This window comes from Pyricularia grisea (assembly GCF_004355905.1).
Source record: "Pyricularia grisea strain NI907 chromosome V map unlocalized Pyricularia_grisea_NI907_Scaffold_10, whole genome shotgun sequence".
In the NCBI taxonomy this organism is placed as follows: Eukaryota; Fungi; Ascomycota; class Sordariomycetes; order Magnaporthales; family Pyriculariaceae; genus Pyricularia; species Pyricularia grisea.
This window is the reverse complement of record NW_022156722.1, coordinates 461,387-483,882: the sequence shown is the minus strand read 5'-3', so window position 1 is coordinate 483,882 and position 22,496 is coordinate 461,387. Positions and strand designations below refer to the sequence as shown.

Here is a 22,496-nt window from a genome sequence, read left to right as displayed (position 1 = left end):
GCCACTGCTCTGCTTTCAAACTTGGGCGTTAATACCGCCGTATGATTTCTTAAAGTATGTATACATTGTAATCAGCGCCATATACACTATCTTTGTTATTTTCTTAGATAGAATACACACCAGAAATAGAACTAATGGATCTAAACCCATCTGAATCTGGACAAAAACTAATGAAAACTCGACACGGAATACTGTGTGACTGCATTGGTCCTGATTGCACATATAACTAATCGTTCTACCATGTCCAAGCACGACATGCACTGATACAAAGCCAGAGCCCACAACCATAAGCCCATAAGAAAGACATGGACGGTTAAAAATACGCGTCGAGGAACATGAGATCACAGGTATCCGACTGATCATGGGGTAGGAAGTGACAGGCTGTTGCAAACCGAGAGCGCTGAATCCAGGACAGCTGAGAGAAGATCAATACGTAAGCACACGCATGGTAGGAAAAGATACCGATGGAGCTTCCGGGGACACCCTCAGCGACCGTAGACATATACCTTGCTGTAAACGAGATTACGAGACTGGAAAGAGAGCCGTTCAACAAGAAAAAGGCAAAAAAAAGAAGAAAAAAAAACGGTTGCACAAACATGGTCGTGGGATTCAGCCACTGCTCCAAGACTGTGTAGCACATGACGATGACCTTCTAAGATATTCACCCCATTTCCTCACGATCCCTATTTGCGACTTTTCTTCCCCCGTATTTTGTGGTCCCACCAGGTCACCAACCGTTCGGCGCAAGTTCCCAAGGAGAAGAAGGATTGGGAATCGTAAGCAAAGCGCTGATCTCAGCCCAGATGGGTCTGGGTTGTCTGAGACGCCTCCCTCAATTTCCCCCCTTGCGATGGTAGGTGCAAGACGTTGCTGACCCATGGGCCGCCGGGGGCATGGGCGGGTCCGCATGAGACATTCTGCGAAAAAGAGAGCCGCAGCCTTCCCTCGTCGAAAAAAAAAAAAAAAAAATAGCCAGCAGGGCCCAGCGGGATAACGTTGGTGGTGGTTCCTGGTGTACAAAAGTAATCTCTTGACTTTTTTGTCGGTCGGTTCCAAGATTTGCGTGGAACAGGAGCGGTGTATTTAGCTAGCCTGACCATAATATCAGAGTCGGAAAAAAACCAGGTGGAATTGTTGGCGTAAAAGAATTTGGAGAGAAACTGTTTAGGTAGCTTTACAATTAATATGGACGACAGTAGCAGAAGATAAGGTGAGTTTAACGAGTAATTTTATAGTAATAATATCATAAAAGGTTATTGCTAGATTGCAGTTACAACTCAAACCGATAACCAAAACTCTCTATCATACCTAATTTGAAAGAAACCCAAGGACGCCTTGCAAATGCTACCGCTAAAAAAAAATACAGTAAGAACCAGAGGATACAGTAAAAATCAGGGAGCCCATTACGCTGTGGATGATCTGCTGGCGTGTATTATCAAGATCAAAACAAGAAGATAATCCGTGGTTGTAGGGTATAGGTAAAAAGGCGAGGCGCAAGCCGCTTAAGAGTCCTTGCACTTGAGCTCCTTCTTGAGCTCGTCCTTGATCTGGTTCTTGAGGTCGCTGATGGTCTTCTTGAGCTCGTCGATGATCTTCTTCTCGACATCGTTGGCCCACTTCGGCCTCTCGTTGATGAGGTCCTTCTTGACCTGGTCGTTGATCTTCTTGACCTGCTCGGTGATCTTCTTGGCGTCCTGGGCGTTGCAAGTGTCCTTGTTGTTGTTGTTGTTGTTGTTCTGGAACCAAGGAGAGGAGAATGGGAACTGGCGGAAGAAGGGCATGTCCCAAGGGCTCTGCTTCTTGGGGCCGTTGCAGTGCAGGCTCCACTGGGGCTTCTTGATCCAGCCCTCCTTGGCTGCCTGCTCGAGACCCTTGAACCAAAGACTAGCCATCTTGTCGTAGCCCTTGTCGTTGAGGTGCTCGTCGTTGCTGTAGTTGTCGGCCTCCTTCTTGGTCTCAGGGCCATCGGATCCAGCCATGTCGACCATGAGGACCTTCTTCTTGTCTTTGCGGAGCTTTTCAACGACCTTCTTGAACTGGTCATTCATCTTGTTGATGCGGTTGTCAATGTCACCGTTGCGGTGGTGGATCAGGGTTGAAGCAATGACGATTGAGTCCTTGGACTTGTCGAGCAAGTCCTTGATGAGGCGCTCGTAGCGCTCACCAGCCTTGTCGATGTCCTTGTCCTTGACAGCGTCCTTGGTACCGGCATTTACCAGGAAGATGTTGGGGAGGAAACGAGGAACAGACTCGTTGCGCATGGCCTTGTCGCGGATCTCGTCGATGAACAGGTCCGGCCAGCCCTCGTTGTCCTTGTCAGTGAAGTCACCATTCTTGCGGCTACCGACCATGTTGACAGGGTTGCCCTTCTCGACGATCATTTCGCGAAGCTTCCTGCGGAATGCGTTGCCCTTGGATGAGCCCTCACCCCAGATGGCGGCTCCACCGACAGGCATAATGCGGAACATGGCACCATTGGTTTTTTCCATTCCCTTGTCCTTGTCGTTGCGAGCCTCGAGGATATTGTCATCCTGGGCAAAAACACCCGTGGCCGACAGAAGGCTGAGGAGAGCGAACTTGATCTGCATTGTGAATAGTATGGATGTGTTTGACTAAAGAAACGATACAAAGAAGAAGAAGAAAAGAAAAGAAAGAGACAAAGGAGAAATGGAGTCGAACCTGATGTGGTTGTCCTCTCCTTAATGTTGGATATAAGTGAAAAACCTAACCAAGGGTTGAGGTGTTGAGAGGGTGTATGAGATGAGGTAGTGGAGATGGTGTTGTAGTTGTAGCTGATGATGATGGAAACAGGAAAGAAATGACAGACTGAAGCGATGGCTGCATCGTCAAGATATACAAGAAAGTGGTTCTGCAGAAAGACAGCAAAACAAGGGCAGATCCTATGGTGAGCGCGCACCCCTGGCGCAGCCAAGCGCCTGTCAGAGTAATTTGGGAGGGCAGTATTACTGCGGCAGGCTGACAAGATTTCCACTTTTGGCACTTGACCCTGGACTCAGCCAGTCAACGGCGCGCTTGCGGGCGGCTGTCCTCCATCAGATAGCCCCAAACCGCACCGCTGCGGATGGGATTTGTTCGGGGCTGCGCCAGGCTTCTCGTCTTGGATTCCATCTTTGGTTGGGCACAGCCCAGCCCTGCCAGCAATTTCGCTCGCCCTATTGGAATTCTATTTTGTTTTGTATTAGGTCTTGGTCGGAGAAAAATCAGCACCATAAGCCAAGCGCGTCGATGTGACCATCAATTCCATTCAACCTGCAATTCAGGTTCCTAGACACTCTGATTTCGTATCTTTTAGAGAGTTGTGCTAGAAGCAAATAGATCAGTTTGATGCTTTTCGTCGGCAAGTTGAAAATCCATAACCATATCATCGTCGACGCTAGGCATGTAGGTAGCTAGGTACCATCATGGGACTTGGAAAGCATACAAAATTCTCATGACCAAGTGTGGATGGTTTCCATCACCAACGTCAGCAAGCGACCGGTCGGTCGGTCGGTCGGTCGGCAAGGATGGAGGGTCAATCAGTTGATTGCTTTCTCTTTCTCATTGAGAAAATTCCAATCGCCAAGACCTACAAATCTACTTCGTAGTAAGCAAGTGGCCTGTGCTGGGGCACAGTCTGGGGTAAAGGGCCTTTTATTGGTCGAATGGCAGACCTCATCTCTCAAAATAGCACTATAGCCTTCCTTCAGTGGGGATCTTGTGTTGTGCAGCAGTGGGGCGGGGGTGGCAGGCACAGCAACAGGCAGCCAGAAAGGGCAGCCATGAGCGAAACCAATTAAATCGACTTGTTCGCGTTCGCGACTGCCCCCCATTAACTGTAGCTAACACTACCAAAACTTGCAAGACTACATACAGTACTTTCCTAAGATGAAGAGTAGGACAAGCCAAGCCCCAACGTCAGCAGCCACTATCAATGACATCTGCTCATTCTAACATGATTTTCAAGATGGATGCCATTTTCAATTTCCAGACTTCTCACGTGGATGGAATCCTAAGCCCGCCTCCCCTTTTTTTCGCCTTTTTATTCGCCAACCGCCTTCCTGTTAGACCAACAGGTGAGCCTCCATTGCTTTGCCTCCCTTGCCACCTCGCAGCCTGATATTGCCCTCAAGTTTCACTCGGACAAACGGTTTCCTTCATGTCCGGGTCAGAGTCACACCACCATAATCTATCTCATCGACCCCATCTAATGTTCCAAGATCCCAAACTGCATCACCTTTTCTTTCCTTGGCGAAGTTTTACACGTAGAGACGGTGATCAGTTGTATGCTCGTTTGCGAAGGCTTTATCCAATTTCGAGGCCTCTTGTTCCAAGCTATCTAGGTAGGTAACTAGGCCTTGTCTCGAGAGGGTAGAGGTATTTCAAGGCCATATGTCGTCTCTGGTAATACGAATAAGATGCCGACAGAATAGGTCCACCGCTTCCCAGTACACATATATAGGTACTGTCGGTCCGTCGGGAGGAGCCATGCATTGAATCATCAGAGTCGGGTTTTGTATCAGCCTGTTCTGGTGCCAGACCTCCAGCAGCCGCTGTTCACCGACGCTAGCCGGCTTTTCACCTCACCCTCACCTTCACGTCAAGCAAACAGCCATGTACCTATTATAAGTCCCTGCCGGCCTGTTTGTCATCGCACAGCGCCACGGGGATGGGATCTTAGTTCTTGCCCCTGTGGTGCAGATGGGAGGCCGCTGGGGATTCGTCCCCTCCCCCTTCCAACTGACAGGGTCCGGGGACGGAATTATTTGACTAGTTAATCGATTCGGTTGACATCCTTTTTTATGGACCAAAACAGAGCTTTTACTATAATAAAAAGGCGCACGATCACCTATCACATACGACCATACCCACTGGAGTATACGGGATCCCGTCCGCTCTCCCCTAGTAAAACCAGTGAGGGCTAGATTGGTATTGGGAGAAACATGGGTTCCAAAACCAGCCAATGGCCTGCCTCGATTATCGCCCCACCCCTTTACTCTGCACCTTACTTTGCACCTTACTCCACTCACGAACGACATTGCTGTCACCGATTTCTCAACGTTTCCGCCGCCGCAAGCGAGAACGGTTTACTGCTTCCTGATTTTGACCGACAGTGTCCCTCCGACGGCTACCTGCGCCACCATGGATCCTTTTTGGAAATTCGCCAGCTCGCTTTTTGCGAGAGGTGCCCGCTCCCCCTCTTCTCATCGATCCTTTATCGACAGCCATCAACCTTGGTTTTCGCTCTTTTGCTTTGCTTACGATTAGCCAGAGACGGGCAGACGACGTGATGTCGCCTCAACATACGGATATTTCGACTCCAACCACGAGGCCAGTTCGAGATTTTCGAGCTGGCAGGGATGACGAGCGGCGTCGGCATGCTTTCGCAAGTCTCGCACGGATTGACGACGAGCCGTTGCGGGATGCACGAGAATGTAGCAAGAAGTTTATCCGTGCACAAGAGGCAGCAATGAAGTCATGGAAGATGTGTGTCCTACTATCCCTTTGACTGAATTTGAAATCATTGCTTAATCCTGACCGCTTCCAAAACATAGTTTTTTTCAAGAAGTTTACCAAATTGACCCGGATCAGATCTGGCTTGATTTGTGTCACCGCCGAAGCGATGCCCATGTGAAGGCCAAGGACTACTGCCGATTATTCCTCGACGACTACGTCAAATATTCCGACCGACCTGTTGTCTGCCTTGGTCCGGAAGAAACCAAGCTAGAACGAGCCGTAACAGCAGCATGGAGCGTTGAAAGTCTTTGGAGAACTCTCGTGTTGGCGGCCGACAATACCGTTCTCCGTGTCAAAAGACGTTCCGACCCTGACAATGACAGCAAATGGAAGCTACAGTACACACCTGGCTCGAATAATTTGCGTGGAGAAGGGCCCGTCTGGGAGGTTTCCTACGTGCGTGACGTTATACTCCTCTCCGTTCATCACAATTCATGATGCTAACTGTAAATAAAACGCGGCAGTGGATTGTTAAGCATTTGACCCCCAAATACAATCTCACTCTGCAGCAGACCTTCACCAAAAGATTGGCCACCGATCGGGATATCCTCCTCGCCCTTACAACGCTGTGGACTCGCGCAAACGATATCCCTTGCAGTCGTCGGACCCGAGTCGCTTTCCACTCCGTAATCCTCATGGCTGCGATAGGCGGCTTTCGACCGGGTGCTTTGCTAGGTCTCACCTACAGCCAAGTCCGTCTGGCCTTGGTCCGAGACCCTAAGGATGCAAAACGGAAAATTGTGGCAGAGATCACAATACACCAAAACAAGCTGAGAAATGATGTCATCCGCACTTCTCAGAAAGACAAGTAAGGAACTAGTGGCTGTCGTTTTTTCATTGCGTCGTCGCAGTTTATTGCCTTTGCCATCTAACCAGTCGCGGTTTTTGCGCCAGGGTCTCATTTTCGGTAGTGCCCATACCATGTCAAACCTGCTGCCTCTCCACCCTCATCGCTGCTCAAGCAATCTTTGACGACGCATTTGAGACCCCGTTCAGTTCTTTTGGGGACCTACTTCGACGGCCCAAAATCGAACATGTCAATTTCATTCAGTTGGACTGGAAGCCGGAAATGAGAAATCGCGAGATTTTCCCCCTGAAGTATCACACCCAGCGCGAGCTTTGGAATCGTGTGCTTGAAGTGGCTGGTTTTCGCGATCTACTGCGGATTTATGCGATACGAGTTGGTGCAGGCAACAGGCTCGATGGTAGGTTTAGGGATTCATGCAGGACTAATGAGGCAACTGACTGATCAGCATTTAGGCGCTCTCAGCTCGGCGGTGCGCAACTATATGCTTTCTCATTCAACCACAGTATATGAAACAAGCTACCAGCCGAGGAATGTTGGCCACGACCTTACAGAAATCGCATTCGGCGATCGTGCTGGAGGCAATAAGGAGCTCTTTGATCTCATGCGCGACTCGTCTCTCGGACGGGACGCAGACGCGCCGATCTATATCACCAAAGCAGAATTGGAATCCTTCGAAAAGCGGAGTGATATGCGTGCTCTTCGTGCGCAATACGCTAAGCTCAAAAAGGACGAGTCATTAGAGGCCAAGAAAGAGGCGAATCGAATTCAGTCACGACTTGGAAAATTAGTCAATGAACTCACTGCCTTGACACTGAGTGTAAAGAGAAGGGACTATTTTAGATTTGTCGATACACGTAGAGCGTCTGGACGGGCAACAGACGATCTGCACGTCGCACCCATCAACCCCCGACGAACCCGTCATGCGGAAGCCGGCCCCCCAGCCATGATGGTCGGTCAGATTATGTGCCAAGACAGTACTGCGGTGGATTCCGGGACGGCGATGGAACTATGGGGAAGCTCGCTCGTCGCGTTTCTCAAATGCAGGGACGACGATCTCAAAGCAGCACTAGCGCCCACACTAATACCGTCGATATCAGTCACCAACTCAATTTGTCTATTATGCAAAAAGGAATTCACGCAGCGGAGAAACTTGACGCGTCATGTCGCCTCGGTCCACAACAAACAATTTCAGCGGCCTTTTGACTGCCCTGTGTGCGTTGACAAATGCATCATTAACGACGCTGCGCACTGGAGCCACCACATTGACATTTTCCATGGCCGGCAAAATGCACCACGCTTCCCTCCAAAGACCGCGGTTCAACCAACAGACGATGCTGAAATGCCTCCGATGCCGGTTATCAGACTAGATCGTCTGGATACTTCCAAACCGACATGTCTTTTGTGTGGCAAGTCATTTGCGACAAAGAAATCCCTGACACGACACAACAAAGAGGTCCACCATCAGGAAGGACGCTTTCGGGGGCCTTTTGACTGCCCTGCCTGCAACAAGGAGAATGGAATGCCCTTTTGCACCATATTCAATGCCGTAGAGTGGAGCAACCACGTTGAGACAGTCCACGGTCCACAGAACACCCCAGGTCTGCCAACAGACGGCCAGACGAACTTCGCTCGTAAGAGGAAGAGGAAGGGAGATAGAAAGGATGAGTATAGTGAAACAGATACGATGGAGACAGTAGTGGCGGGATCTCAGGAAAACCCGGGGTTCCTCGGGGAACGTGCCAAATATGAAGGCAAAGTGGCTTTTTGCCTTTTCTGTCAGCTTCACTGGGCCCCTGGAACATACTTCGCAAGGCATCTCAACGCGAAGCATTCGAAGCATTTCGAATCCCCTTTCTCATGCCCCGAATGTCCACCGAATGACGGTTGTTTAATTTTGGATCTCTTTACATGGAAACGGCACATCTCCGAAGTTCATGGTGGCGATAATGGCGCTCTGCTTGTGGATCAGGGGTGTGAACGAATCTCGCAGAGAGACGGGACCAAAAGGCGACGGGAAGAAGACGACATGTATCCTAAGGATACAACGGCGACGAAGAAGCAAAGACCAAGCGCGATGCTGGAGGATGTCATCGATCATGCTGGTAGGACCAGTGTGATCGATTAGGTTATTATTTCTGGGAGGTCGGTGTTAGAGGCTAAATAGATATAAAAGTTGCATGGCCTATTTTCAATTATATGGCTGGGCATACTCGGTTTGTTATGCCCTGGCTGCGCTACTAGGCATATAATAGCTCCGGCCCATCCGTCTTCTGTACTGTCTGGGTCCATGCAGAATTGTTGTCTTTCAAAGGCTAAATTTGGAAGTGAAAAATGGTCGCCTAGAGTTAGCTGATTCGCGACGCGATTATGGTGCCGCCAAAACTCCGCGCGTTGATGCGAAATCTATTTCGCGAGGGCATTTGGCGTTCTGCGACTACGCCAGGGCATACAAGTTTCTCAGTGGGATGGAACTGCAAAGGTTTGAACCTTCCAAGTGACCGTGCATGAAGCTATGGCTAGAATTGAGTGACTGCATGGCCGCTGCCAAGAACATTGGGGCTTTTTGCTAGCGTTCCACATCCACCCATTGCACCCTCATGACCACCTCCATGACCACCTCCATGACCACCTCCATGACCACCTCCATGACCACCTCCATGACCACCTCCATGACCACCTCCATGACCACCTCCATGACCACCTTTCCATGCTGTGCTTCATAGTAGAGCAATTGCCCGATTCAATTTCACTGCACAAACCCGCGAAGTCAACAAGCCCTGTAAATAGTGGTTGTTATCAGCATTCTGTCCAGCCACGCAAGCCTTTTTTGCCACCAGCGACCAATGACCTCGCAGTGCACCAGTATGTGTCATCTAGCTCTCCAGACGCTTAACTGAAACCCAAAGCTGCTTAAATCTGATCATATTTGAACATGCCGCGCCGAAGCGCCTTTCCCATGCCCTTGGACACACGATTTCAGAGGGAAATGCCCGAGAGAGAGAAACGGAAGTCATACTGACAGGGCTTACCAGCTGAATATCGCCAAGATCCTCTACTGCGGTGGCTGCCCTAAATCCCCCCCTAGCGGCGTACCTTTTTGACCCACCTCTCAAGCTCACCCTAAAATACATCGTGAAAACCGCTGTTGCGCATTTTGACTGTGCCCCGCAAGCCCTTGTCGATAGTCCTTATTACGATAAGGTGTTGGAGCAAATGGAAAGTTTTTTCTGCCCTATGGATAATAATTGGGAAAGGTGGAAATAGCGTTTCGATAAAATAGTGGTCGACGGCCAAATGATCCGCTTTAAGGGCGACATCATCGTGTTAAGCTGTATGTTTTATGCTGGTTACCTGGGATTTTCAAATTTGATTTATTATTGGATTGAAAAGGTTGGAAACAGATGTGAACCAGGTTGATAATTTACAGCGTACTGCAACGTTAGCGGCGGGTTCACGAGGCAATCGGTCTTTGTTGAAATACCTCGTCGGCAAAGGGGCAAATATAAATATCTCCACGTCTACACGAGCTTTAGGGGGGATGCCTTTACCAATCAAGTTTGGTAACAGAGGGCAGCTGTGTTCGGAGGATTAGATTTAACCCTAAAATACGCTGGCGGCGATAAATGGGTGATAATGTGCAGCTCCAAACATTGGCCCGGGCAGTTTCAAGGCGACAAACATCCCGCTGCTTTTGGAGCAGTGGCTCCGCAATGCGGAAAATGGGCGTTGGCTTTTAATCTTGGATAACGCAGATAACGGCGACGTGTTTTTGATGCCGACCATACATCCAAAAGCACCATCAATGCGACCGCAACGGCCAGTACCAAGGGAAGATCCCTGTCGTCTTATTTGCCGCAATGTTCGCACGGGTCGATTTTGATAACATCGCGAAAGAAAGAAATCGCCGAAAAGCTGACGGGTGACCATAAAAGCATCATCAAGGTGCAACCCATGAACGAAGAGCACGCAACTGAATTGTTGCAAAAGAAAGCCGGCCACCAACCTGACGTGGAAAACGTTGCAAGGTTGGTGGAAGTCCTTGAATATATGCCTTTAGCGATCACTCAAGCTGGGCCGTACATTCGGCAGCGGGCGCCACGAACCTCTGTCAGCAAGTATTTGAAGGATTTCGAAAAGAGCGACCGACACAAACTGAGCATTCTGAACCGGGACGAGGGCAAAGACTTGAGACGAGACCGCGAAGCATCGAACTCGGTGATCATAACCTGGCAAATTTCGTTCGAGGCTATTCGCTCGGAGCAGCAATCAGCAGCTGATTTGCTTTCCTTAATGAGCTTTTTCGACCACCAGGGAATGCCAGAGTCGCTGGTACGGCCACGTGACAACAATCTAAGCCAAGATGACGACGGGAGCGAAGGCGAATGCAACGGAGCGAATATGACAGCGACAGCAATTCGTCATGTGCCAGCAGCAGCTCCGACAGCTTGTTTGAGCAGAGCTTTGAGGATGACCTGAAAATGCTCCGGGACTACAGCCTCGTTTTTTTAAACGACACAGGAGATGTGTTTAGGATGCACAGCCTCGTGCAATTGGCGACAAGAAGATGGTTGAATACCGACGAAAAATTGGAAACATTCAAGGCTCAATATATCAATCGGATAGCGGGCGATTTCCCTACTGGTCATTACAACAACTGGCTGACATGTCAAACTCTATTTGCTCATGTCGAAAAAGCAATAAGCCAGCGCCCCCAAAATGACCAGCCACTACAGAAGTGGGCAACGGTACTATATAATGGCAGCTGGTATGCAAAAGAACAGGGGAGATATAGCTTGGCGGCAACAATGGCAAAGAAATCACGGGAAGCTAGGCAAACAACGCTGGGCAATTCGCACGAGCTAACCTTGGATAGCATATTGATGGTTGGTCTAATTTTGCTCAACCAAGGGAAATACAAAAATGCCGAAAAGTTGTTTGTGCAAGTTATGGAAACTCGCAAAAAGAAGCTGGGGCTTGATCATCCCTCCACGCTCACCAGCATGGCCAACCTAGCGTCAACATATCGGAATCAGGGCCGATGGAAAGAAGCCGAGCAGCTGGAGGTGGAAGTTATGGAAACGAGCAAAGAGAAGCTGGGGCTTGATCATCCTGACACGCTTACTAGCATGGCCGACCTGGCGTCAACATATCGGAGCCAGGGCCGATGGGACGAGGCCGAGCTGCTAGTTCCTGTTGGAAATGGATGATTTTTGATTTGCGTCAAACCCTGGATATTAAGTACAATAGTCTAAACTTGCTCTTTTATTATATTTTATCTGCGACGCGATATTCACTTTATCCCTCACAAAGGCTACTTAAATGGATTTAAACCTTCCTGACATGAAGTATGTCACGAAAGCGATCCCAAAGAGACAAGGCTTCAATATAGGGGCGATTCTATTCGAAGATCTAAAGCTAAGTGTAAAGGAAGAAGAAAGGCACGCAGTGCCAATCGCGTACGCGCGCCTAAGCGAGCAGATAACAAACTCACCATGGCGCCTTGTGACGTGAGGTGGAGCTAGTCACGGTTGGCAGTCGCCCAGGCACGCCACTCCGCAACAAAGTAGGCTGAAGTAGCTTCAGGCTTTCCCCACATTTTGGAGATGTTTTATCAAATATTTCTGCTAATATTTGAAGACGAATTAAGTTAAGTGTAGCTTTAAGTCTTGCCGATGCTGTCCGTCCCCCTGGATTGTATATATTCTCGTGAGAATATTCGGGCTTATATATACCTGTGTGTCGCTTAATTAGTCGGCTAAGTCCGATTGAAAGCCTGGTTGATGTCACGGCTAGATATACATTGGAGAATCTCGCTGTATTAGGCGCTACAAAGGAAAATTTTAGACCGACGAATGAACAAATTTCAATCAACGACGCGCCGGAGAGAAGGCGTTTAAATCTGGGGTTGGCGGACCGGCATTGCATCAGCCCAGGCTTGGCGTGGCGGTGCCGCTAGAGGCGTGGCTGACAGGCTGAATTGGTGGTTCCAAGGCTAGATCTAGGGGCCTGATCCCCATAGTTGAAAATCCAAGTCTCCACCGGCCTGTTAGGTAGGAGGTCGCTCGACCAAGCCCAGTAAGTATACAATAGGTATCCCGACAATGACCGCACTGTGCGGGACAGGTTTGCAAAATTAATATATGTTGTGGTGAGGAAGATGATTATGCTCCAAACTGTAGAAACGCGACCGTGAAGCGGTCGTGGCTCAGAATCTCTACCTAGATAGAATGGTTTTGTCTCACTGGCAATTTTGATTGTATAGCTTGCTTTTTAAATACAATCTCAACATTTTAAGCGGAATTACAGCATTCTTCACCCAAGAATCATTTTTTATAATCGAACCTGTCACGCGACCGGCGTTGACGTTGCCGGTCATACCCGGCGCGCAAGTTGCGATGACGACATTGTGACTGGCAAGGGCTCCGCATGTGTAAACGTTGTCGTCGTAGGCTGTATCGTAGTCGGGCGCATCATGCTCCTCGTCGAGCATCAGGCGCGATGGCAGCAGCTCGAGGCTGGATACGGGGGCGATCCAGGCGACGTGGTAGTCCGCGGATTGCAGCTTCTTGGGCGGCATTGTGGTAGGCGAGTCGGCGTTTAGCAGCGTATAAGTCCCTTCGAATGGAGCGATAAGCTACTGTTTGGTGGGAAAACGGCAATAGGAACAGGTTAAGAACCTGTAGCTTTGGGATCTCGACGCAGCCCACCAGTGATTTTTATGGCCGCCAGAAATGCATGGTTGACACCCCATTGTCAACCATTGCAGCCACTAGACAAGCTGTCTGTGAGCTGAATGAATTTGGCATGGCGAGTCTCGCCCAATGGAAAGTGCACTTTTCCTTTTGGACAGGCCTCGTCAGCCGGCTTAAGGGTTAAAGACGTGGTCGCCAAGCCAAGTAGCCGCCAACACACGGGCGAACCAACCCTCCTTTTCTGCCCAAGCCACCGGGAAGTAGCTCATTAGTGCAGTGTCGTTGATACAGCCCTTTCCGAAGCCCATCATCAATTCGGAATAGCAGGGACTACGCACCAGTTCTAGTTCTAGTTCCTCCAGCGATCGCACTCCGTAGCCGGGCGTAAACGTAATTGCGCTGAATGGGGCGAACGATAGCAGGTGCTTGTTGCAAAAAAGTCTATACGATCCGCTTGCACCTCATCAGATAACCTTATAACCCAATAACCTTATGGCCCCACCATAGTCGGGGCGGGAGGGATTTGAAATTTGACGAATGGCTGCTTGTGTGTGTGCGCGCGAAATGCAGCCATAATTTGCCTACTATTAACCAATTAGCATATCTACACCCCTAAACTTAGGCAACCAAACTCGTTGCACAATGCTTGAAAGGCTTTATATTTAAAAAGTTTCACGTAGTCAGAGCGATCATTTCATCGCTATCAAAATCAGCACTATACGTATTGTAGCTTTTTCCACACTTTCTACTTATAAAAACCGCACAAAATCCCATGCCAAACTTGCTAGTCTCAACCTTGCATATGCCCAATATTCGTTATTACACCACCCGCTGCCTTGGCCACGTGAGGGGCGTTGTAGGCGCGAGTTTGGGAACAAACTCCCGTACCGTCCTTACACGGGTTGATGGTACAGCAACCGATGAATTCGGTGACGTTCCCCTGACAGATGTAGAACTGACCTCCTTTGGGGCAGGATAGCCCGAGTTGTGACATATTTGGGATTGTATGGCGATGGACGTTTCCAATTTCACATTCAGGCTGTACCTATGTAAAAGTGTGTAAAAGGCTAGCAACATCCAAAATAATTAGTGAGGAAAACCACATGTGGCCGAATGGCGCTAAAAGACGGCGTGGCGGGTGGGATGGCGGATGGCGGATGGCGGATGGCGGATTAGTAAAAAGCCCCTCGCAATCTTAAAGTCAGTAATACAATACCGGGAAGGCGTCCTGAAGAAAATGAGTATTAGAAGTAAACGGTTCTATACATTGTAATTGGCACGACCACTGGATTGCGTACAGTTACCAGAAGCTAATACAGGATTAGGGTTTTATCCCGTTTTCTAAAAAAAGATTTTATAAAATATATAGTTTCTGAAATCAAGAAATTAAGAAGCTGTTACTAGCTTGCCCAAAATGGGAAAGCTGTAATTTGCATATATATATATTTTGCTAATTGGTTCTTGTTCGCACTTTGGAACCGCTCCACACTGTACACACCATGGAACATAATATAATTTTGGATAACCTGGAATCGAAATTTGCAGCTCTAAATATATCCAATATTTTTATAAAAAAAGCTACTGTACCCCCACTCGGTCTTGTTACCCCAGCTTCGATTTCGGCTTTTTTCGACTGCTGTACGGCCGTTGCAGAAAGCTGGACAACGTTGTTAAAACACACATCGTTACCAGAAACTATCTCCAATTCAAACCCCCGCATACCAGCTGCTTTTATAACAATGGACCATACTATCAACGGTGGCTTATGTTTACTTTCGAGATTTGTTTGGGTAAAGCTTTTTCGGCTCATAAAGTCGATCGAAGGCATAGTGAAAAACGAACGACGTCTGGACCTTGTTAAGCGGACCCCGGGATACGGGAACGCGAATATCGTCGCTAACATATACATGCGCTTTCACTACTGCTCTAAAAGGGTGGCTCACGAACATAAACGAAAGGCCAAACGTTGGACACAATTGGCTGGCCCGTCACTACTATTATTATTAGCGTTTTTTACAGCTGCGAACTCGATAGTATAAATACCGTTCGATCTTTATATAATATATTACTAATTAAAACAAAAACGATTTCAATCGTATAAATCAGGCCGGCCTAAACTTAATTACGGCGGAAACTTTAAAAAGTTGCCCCAACGAGGTTCTATTATTTTCCAACCGTATATTTTCCTTTTTGGATTTCCCAGCCCAGTCAAATGGGCCGAACTTTGAATGTATTAACCATATAAGAAATCTGCTGGAAAAAGCGACAAATTTTCAGTCTGTCGTTTATTTGAATGTTTGCGCCCCTGCCGAGTCGTAGTCTCCATACAAACAAATTGCCAGGCAAACACCTCGCTTTAATTAAGTCAATTTTGTTACGCCCGCAATAAAGCTAACTAAACTTGATCGCGAACCGTTTCAGCAAACTAATTAATGGTATGGTGGTAAACGTCAATTTACAGCAAAAGTAAATAAACGCCTTACAACTACTTAAACAATTACCCGCGTTTGAGGAACAACCGTGTTTTGGAACCCAAAACACCGTACTGGCATCGGCTTGGTAGTTCCACAGTTTGAATGCTATGCCTTTAAACGAGTTGAGCACATTAACAATTATGTCAAAAATATTTGTGGTCATGCGATTTTCAAAATCGCTACCGCTCTTTTTCCGAACTAAATATAACGACCTGGACGAGTGGATAAGGAAGGCGAATAAACTGCTGGGTTGTGCTATGAGGCGCAATCTGGCGCGGAATTTTGACGATTTTTTTTATTATCGGAATAGTAACAAAATGGATTACAATTTACCCTTTATTATATACTATAAGCACATACGGCATAGCTTTATATATGGCGTTGCTTATGGCGTTGCTTATAGCGTTGCTTATGGCGTTGCTTATGGCGTTATTTATGGCGTTGTAAATGGTATTGCGGGTGGAATTGCGGCTGGCTATAGCGCTGAGTGGGTTTATAAATTATGTATAATCGTAGTACAATGTTGCAAATAGTGGCAACGCAAAGTTTGTATATTCCACGTGGCATAGTGGCACAGTGGTACAGTGGTTTAAAGTGGAATATAATAGAAACGACGATACCGAATTGTGGCGCGCGTTAATTCCACACAACGTATATTTGACAATTTGTACATTTATTTATTACGCGGCGTGTTTTTGGGGCTGTAACGCCGAATTATATTTAAAAAATAGTCTACATCGACTAAATAATACCAACACAACTATCTGAAATACCAAAATCAAAATAAGAATAGGTTGCCTCCAGTTTAGCCCTCAAATGGCTGCAATCGATGATAATTTGAACCGCGCCGATGCTGTGCTTAATCGGGCCAACCCGGACGACCTTAAAAATTTGGATATCCTAGTGTTGCCCGCAATGGCTTTTACCGGTAATAATACTACTACCACCACCACCCATACCATTAATTAATCTAACTAACATCGAGCTTTTACTCATTATATTTCCAGGCCAAAACTTTCTTTCGTTGCGGGACATATCGCCATTCCTCGAACCGGTCGGTTTAGGAATTAATGCCCTCTGGGCTCGCACAACAGCATTTAAATACAATTGCAAAATAGCAATCGGCTATCCCGAAAAGGCGGATTCCTCATCCAGCTTCCTCCTCCAGGGCGTATTCTTCAACTCGTTATTAATAATTAACGAAAACGGCGAAACCCTGGCAAATTATAGAAAGTAGCATTTGGATTATGCCGATAAAGGGTGGGTATTCGAAGGGGCCGGAGGGTTTTTTTACGATATAATCGACGGGTTAGGGCGAGTTACTATGGGAGTGTGCACAAATATCGACCTTTCCGAAATATTATAACACCAGTTCGAATTCGCTTTTAATGTTCTAAATTCTAAAACAAATGTCGTTATTATTTCCATGGCCTGGAGTGCCAGCGCTTTCGACAACCCCGCCTCTTTCCATAACAAGCCGGACGAGCCCCACATGGCCACGCTGGAGCACTGGGTTAAACGCATGGAACCTTTTATCCGTGCCGATCGCGACGACGAAATCATCTTCGTTTTCGCGAACCGTTGTGGCAACGAAGGCGACGTTTTATACACCGGATCTTCAGCCGTCATCGGGATTTGCAACGGAGAGGTCAGGGTTTACGGCGTGCTCGGTCGAGGGACCAAGCAGCTGCTCGTTGTCGATACCGATAAGGAGCCCTCAATTAGGCTTGTTAGGCGGTCCGGTAAAAGAGCTGCCGACGATAGCTGCGATATTATCGGCAATAATTTGTTCGGGCCTGTACGTATTGTTAAGGAGCTCGCTATCCTTTACAATTCCCGGAATATATATCCGACAAACGAAATCGATACCCGCGAATTAGCGTTAATTTATATACCGGAAAACACAGTTGAAATTTCTACGAATACTTCCACGAACATTCGCCCAAAATCGCCCAAAAAGACCAGGCATTTGGTTTATATACAAACCCAAATGCCTATTCCCAACCGATCGTATCACTTTGATTTTGCAATACAAAAACCAGCCACCGTTTATTTTTATATATTGCCAAACGACGTAATAGGGCTATTGTTAAACATTCTACAACGGGTCGACCAACCGATACCTGTACGATTAATAGGCCACCTGCCTGATAAAATTCCCTTTTTTCGGGCTTCCTTCCAAGGCAGGTGAATGGTGTTTCGGATCAAGTGTTTGGGAGAAAATACAAATAAGCCGCGTACAAAGTAAGACGGAAATAACTATCAAGCCCGTTGCAATATCCGCAACACAAGCGACCTGGATGCCAAACAACACTGCTATGCCAGTGGGAAATTGTGCTAAATCGCGAAAATTGTAGCATTGAATTAATAAACTCAAATTGTTACGCACAAGTTACGTAAAACCCTCGGATATTTAACGTTTAAAAAAATATACATAACCTCTATTTTAGGGAAACGCGCTTGTGCAAACCATAACCACGCTTGTAACTGTCGAAATCACAATTGCGGCGACGGATGGCCTCGCACTAGATAATACGGCTTCGATAAGTGAAAAGCCGTTTGCCCTAGAGGCTGCAGCGCCAGATGGCAATGCGGGGAAACGTTCGGCGGATGACAAGCCATTTGCATCGCTTAATGCTAATGTAAAAAAACTGTTTAACAGGGGGTTGGTTTTTGCGGATTCCGTATAGGGAATAGTAGGCGGAAATATGGAAAATGTGGAAAATGTGGCGGCTGTAATAGTCGACGTATCGGCCGCCGTCGTGTTTAAACTACCCAACCCGGGCCTAAGTGGTATAAAAAATTTTGGTCCATTTATCGAGGGCATTGGTACATTTAAGCAAATAATATTCCCTTTTTGCGGACTGGACGGGAAAAAATTGCCAAACCCTCCAGAAATAACAATACGGCGACAGGTTGGTAAATAACCCGGGCAATACCTATGGTAAACAATTAGACTTTTGGTCGAAAGTGGCTAAAAAGAAAAAAAAGAGAAAAAACAAAAGCCATTTTTATTACCATATTACAAAAACGCCGCCGTTTGGCGCGCCCAAAGGAATAAGAAACCGGCCAAAGCTGGAGCCCTCGCAACGGGAAATGTTAAAAAAATACACGAACTACTGCAATACTTTAGGCTCTTCGGGAACAATTACAACAATATATTCGTTTATATAGGCGCCAATAACCTTTATAATCAACGATTTACCAGCATCGAACTGTGCCGGTCTACCCAAACGACAAGCTCGGGTTGGTGGCGGTTGGCCAAAAGCGAACTTTGTCGAAACAAAAAAACTGAAAATAATAAGGTTTTTTATTTTGGATGCTGCTGGTGGATTTTGGTTAAAAGTGAGAATAGCACGCCTGGTTTTAAAATTTTTAAAACATTATTCCAACCTTAAACGAGGATCCGGAAATAAAAAACCTGGAACAGGGTCGAAAATCCGAAGGCCTCAAATTTAAATCCAGGAATCTAATCCGGGATTCCGCTGCCGCAAATTCTACAACTGGACCAACAAAAAAAAAAAAAAAAGAAAAAAAAACTTGGAACTTGTCACCGCATCCTTTTTTCTTTTCTTTTCTTTTTTCCCTTTCTTCTTTTTCTCTTTCTTTTTTTGTTGGTAAAATGCTTCAAATGCTACCAGCTGAAATTCTCACACAAATAGCATTCCAATTGCCATCGCGCAATGATGTTCGCCGCTTCCGCCTAGTGAATTCTACATTTGCAGCGGCCTCTTTTCCGGCGCTTTTCCGCTCCATACAAGTCATCAACACCATGGAATGCTTTAAAAAACTCCAAAACCTGGCGAAATCCCCAAACGGTTCCCTAAATGCGGTTAAACATATAACGCTATACTACGGAAAATGGCCAAAAATACTATCTAAGGACCAGTGGGACGTACACCCATTGGTAATACGTCGTAACGCAGTAACAAGCGCAAAAAATATTTATTCCAATTACCGCCGGTTTTTAATCAAAAAAGCTTCCCGCGATGTCGTTTCTGACTGTATCCGGCTGCGGGAAATTTTACCGGGGCTCGAAAGCCTTACCGTTTCCCACCTCCATTTATGGAAACCATCGCCACTGAACAATGCGCATTATAACCATCTTAAACAAAGGATAGGTATAGTTCCGTGCTTTAAAAGCTCCAGTAGCATTCTGTTTACGGTGCTACCCATTTTGGCAACATTCCGGCGGCTCAGTTCGTTAAACATTTAAAATAATTTAAATGTACGTAAAATAACGCAAAAACAAGATTATTTCCTGGTAAAACGTTTAAATATCCAGTCGATGTTTTTTAGGGACGGTTTAACCGATAATATATGCAATTTTTTTTCATCGTTTCCAAATTTTACGCATTTTACTGTAGGATTTTCACCGGACGGCCCTATTTGGAAGCAGAAATTTCCATTAAATATAATGTACCACCCGAAACTAACCAAAATCCATTTTTCGAGGCTGTACGTAACCGAGGACGAGCTTACTGGTTTTGTTTGCCGGTATAAACTAAATAAGCTTTCTTTAAACCTAATTATTTTGTTTTCAGGTGGATGGGAATCCTTTTTCGCCCGAATTAGGCCTGTTAACGGGCCGAAAACGCTGGAAAATAACAACGCGGGCAGCTACGCTGGATTAAAACCCTGCAACAGCACAATTTATTTTCAAACAAGTAACAAAAACTAAACTGCTCTATTTCGGAATGGCAACCGCCACTTTGTCCTTCGGGGCGATGCGGGGATCTGGCAAATGCTATATCTTGCCCAAAAGTCGGCGACTATTAACGCGATTGCCGACGCAACGTGGCCAATTGGGTGGTGGTAATAATGGTGCAGTCCAACCGATTACCGCGGTTAAAAACATGTTTTAATTGGTTTCCATTTCGTCGGGTCGATATCTATTAGAGCATAAGCTACGAAACGCGTACCTAAATTGCCGATTACAAATGCGTGCGGGGGTGCCACACGTGATTGCTACGCAAAGGATGTAATTTAGCTTTTTAACTTCGACTAACAAACCACGCGCCATAACCTTTTAAGAATTATTGATTTTATTTTTGCATGGGCGTGCTAACAACCCTTATTCTTGTACAACTTTGCTTGTTAAAAAACGCTCCCGTAAACCCGATTAGAAAATGTCCATGGTTACCCAAAACTCCGTTCCTTCCAACGCGGTTATTAACCATTACTTTATTACTGTTATATTTGGGGAATATATATTTTGGATTGTCAAGACGCATTTGCGTATTCCCTATTCCAAAAACGGGACGTGCTATTAGGAAAATGTCACCAACATATGGCGTAAAATCGCTTTAAATATCGTAAACAGGTGATGGCGCGCCCGGCCCACTCCACCAAGATTCTTTAAGCTGCAAGGGATGCGAAACGCAGCATATATAATCCAAAATACGAGTTGAAAGTTAAAAGCGCCAACAAATACGGTTCCAGGTTAAAAGCGTTTTTTACAAAAAAAAAAAAAAAAAAAAAAAAAGAACTTTTTCACCTTTATATATCGTTATGGAACCATTAAATACCTGATTCGACCCGTTCGCCAGTTTATGGGACAATTAAAATTTGCTAACCAGCATTCGGCAAACAACCGAATCCTTCACACTCAGCAAAAAAACCAAATTCCAATGCCAAAAATGCCCAAAAAAGTACAGCCGAAAAAGCGACCTAAACAGGCATTACAATGGCACGCACACGGGATGGCGCGAACATAAATGTCTTTTTTGTGGAAAAGGTTTTGCGCGGAAAGACGTATGCAAAAGGTACGAAAACCGGCAATTCGCGGCAACACTTCTGCTAACAGACCTAGACATATATAAACTTGCAAAAAGGGAGAGAGTTTGCTCGGCTTCGCGACCGATTTTGGGTTCGAATCCGATTTGAAAACGTCACAACCAAGCCGGCAAACCGGGGGAATAAGCACACCAAACACTAAAACAACGTCCTGGATATACCTACTAGCGAACTCCCGAAATGCTAAGGTTTTTTTCGATTCGGAATATTAAAATGGTATTTAGCTTTACATTTTTCTTTTCTTTCTTTTTCTTCTCTTTCCCTTTTCTTTTTTTAATTTAAATTCTTAGTGGCCATGGCCGCATTTACTATCTTCCATTAGCCTATGGTACTCGGACTTGTCAATTTTCCCTTCTTTGTACGCCCTCCGCACCTTTTTAAATAGCAAACGGGCTTTATAGTTTCTATTGTAATAGGCCTTTTTACCAATTCTCGATAATTCCATAATATTTCTAGCAGCCGTAATAAAACTCGCCAACGCTATAATTAGTAATACTAGTAAGCTGGTTATTTTTTTACAATTTGGTTTTTCCCGTAATTTTGTTTAGCGTGCACGTATGCCGACATTTTATAGTTTCGACCACGTTAATGTTCTCTATTCACCGAAAATTTGTTCAATTATTACAACTTACTAATTCCGGGCTTTTGCCGACAAAAGCAAATGCAAATCGAAGTACGTGTTTCCCAAAAAGTGATTCCAATTTCACCTCAATGTTCGCCAGGTCGATTAACCCGGCCCTACCCACTAATTACCCAAATTTATCAGCATCCTTATTAACAGGAGTATATTTTATTGGTTGTTTTAATTATTAATCCACACCTCGGTTTAGCCAAAGTCGGTAATAGCATTACCTTACGCGATCGCCGACGTTTGGCAGCAAATAGCCATTTGGGGTTAAACGTGTTCCGATGGGTTGGTCGAACCGCTTTGGCGTAAATACGTTTAACACTGCTAACGGTTTAAACAAACAGGCTTTTTTAGCGCTTTTACTTCAGCCCATTACCATTACCACCTTCCAAATTTATTTTGGCGCTTTCCAATACGCCTCGCCGCCGCTATTCCGCCAGGCCGCCACACTATTATAACATCGCTTATCGTCCCTGCCACCGTCATTTTCGTGCGGAACCGTTGCCCAATTAAAAAATGCAGGAATCCATACAATAGCTTTTGTTGGAAAATATAAACAGCGGTAGGGGGAAAATATAATCAAT

General features: G+C 46.3%; 10 protein-coding genes across 10 annotated transcripts; 6 read left to right on the top strand and 4 right to left on the bottom strand.

Annotated features, from left to right (window-relative positions):
* Positions 1 to 1,502: 1,502 nt before the first annotated feature.
* PgNI_11672 (uncharacterized protein) lies at positions 1,503 to 2,588 on the bottom strand (the record flags this gene model as incomplete). The annotated part of the gene is made up of 1 exon (XM_031131637.1): positions 1,503 to 2,588. One exon carries the CDS (start codon positions 2,586 to 2,588, stop codon positions 1,503 to 1,505), a length of 1,086 nt encoding a protein of 361 aa, XP_030976311.1.
* Positions 2,589 to 3,913: 1,325 nt separating this feature from the next.
* On the top strand, positions 3,914 to 8,775 carry PgNI_11671 (uncharacterized protein). The gene is made up of 7 exons (XM_031131636.1): positions 3,914 to 4,340; positions 4,431 to 5,484; positions 5,553 to 5,910; positions 5,979 to 6,322; positions 6,409 to 6,719; positions 6,775 to 8,460; positions 8,536 to 8,775. The coding sequence occupies exons 2-6, from the start codon at positions 5,288 to 5,290 to the stop codon at positions 8,445 to 8,447; spliced, it is 2,883 nt and encodes a 960-aa protein (XP_030976637.1). The 5' UTR covers positions 3,914 to 4,340; positions 4,431 to 5,287; the 3' UTR covers positions 8,448 to 8,460; positions 8,536 to 8,775.
* Positions 8,776 to 8,888: 113 nt separating this feature from the next.
* PgNI_11670 (uncharacterized protein) lies at positions 8,889 to 9,195 on the bottom strand (the record flags this gene model as incomplete). Its single annotated transcript, XM_031131635.1, has 2 exons — positions 8,889 to 9,032; positions 9,082 to 9,195. The coding sequence occupies 2 exons, from the start codon at positions 9,193 to 9,195 to the stop codon at positions 8,889 to 8,891; spliced, it is 258 nt and encodes an 85-aa protein (XP_030976380.1).
* A 1,078-nt stretch (positions 9,196 to 10,273) lies between these two features.
* Positions 10,274 to 10,798, top strand: PgNI_11669 (uncharacterized protein; the record flags this gene model as incomplete). The annotated part of the gene is made up of 1 exon (XM_031131634.1): positions 10,274 to 10,798. One exon carries the CDS (start codon positions 10,274 to 10,276, stop codon positions 10,796 to 10,798), a length of 525 nt encoding a protein of 174 aa, XP_030976327.1.
* A 329-nt stretch (positions 10,799 to 11,127) lies between these two features.
* Positions 11,128 to 11,529, top strand: PgNI_11668 (uncharacterized protein; the record flags this gene model as incomplete). Its single annotated transcript, XM_031131633.1, has 1 exon — positions 11,128 to 11,529. The coding sequence occupies one exon, from the start codon at positions 11,128 to 11,130 to the stop codon at positions 11,527 to 11,529; it is 402 nt and encodes a 133-aa protein (XP_030976328.1).
* A 954-nt stretch (positions 11,530 to 12,483) lies between these two features.
* Positions 12,484 to 12,899, bottom strand: PgNI_11667 (uncharacterized protein; the record flags this gene model as incomplete). The annotated part of the gene is made up of 2 exons (XM_031131632.1): positions 12,484 to 12,536; positions 12,665 to 12,899. 2 exons carry the CDS (start codon positions 12,897 to 12,899, stop codon positions 12,484 to 12,486), a joined length of 288 nt encoding a protein of 95 aa, XP_030976435.1.
* A 1,614-nt stretch (positions 12,900 to 14,513) lies between these two features.
* Positions 14,514 to 15,053, top strand: PgNI_11666 (uncharacterized protein; the record flags this gene model as incomplete). Its single annotated transcript, XM_031131631.1, has 1 exon — positions 14,514 to 15,053. One exon carries the CDS (start codon positions 14,514 to 14,516, stop codon positions 15,051 to 15,053), a length of 540 nt encoding a protein of 179 aa, XP_030976417.1.
* A 1,251-nt stretch (positions 15,054 to 16,304) lies between these two features.
* Positions 16,305 to 16,725, top strand: PgNI_11665 (uncharacterized protein; the record flags this gene model as incomplete). The annotated part of the gene is made up of 2 exons (XM_031131630.1): positions 16,305 to 16,416; positions 16,496 to 16,725. The coding sequence occupies 2 exons, from the start codon at positions 16,305 to 16,307 to the stop codon at positions 16,723 to 16,725; spliced, it is 342 nt and encodes a 113-aa protein (XP_030976416.1).
* Positions 16,726 to 16,914: 189 nt separating this feature from the next.
* Positions 16,915 to 18,178, top strand: PgNI_11664 (uncharacterized protein; the record flags this gene model as incomplete). Its single annotated transcript, XM_031131629.1, has 2 exons — positions 16,915 to 17,535; positions 17,939 to 18,178. The coding sequence occupies 2 exons, from the start codon at positions 16,915 to 16,917 to the stop codon at positions 18,176 to 18,178; spliced, it is 861 nt and encodes a 286-aa protein (XP_030976326.1).
* A 4,112-nt stretch (positions 18,179 to 22,290) lies between these two features.
* Positions 22,291 to 22,398, bottom strand: PgNI_11663 (uncharacterized protein; the record flags this gene model as incomplete). Its single annotated transcript, XM_031131628.1, has 1 exon — positions 22,291 to 22,398. The coding sequence occupies one exon, from the start codon at positions 22,396 to 22,398 to the stop codon at positions 22,291 to 22,293; it is 108 nt and encodes a 35-aa protein (XP_030976418.1).
* Positions 22,399 to 22,496: the final 98 nt, after the last annotated feature.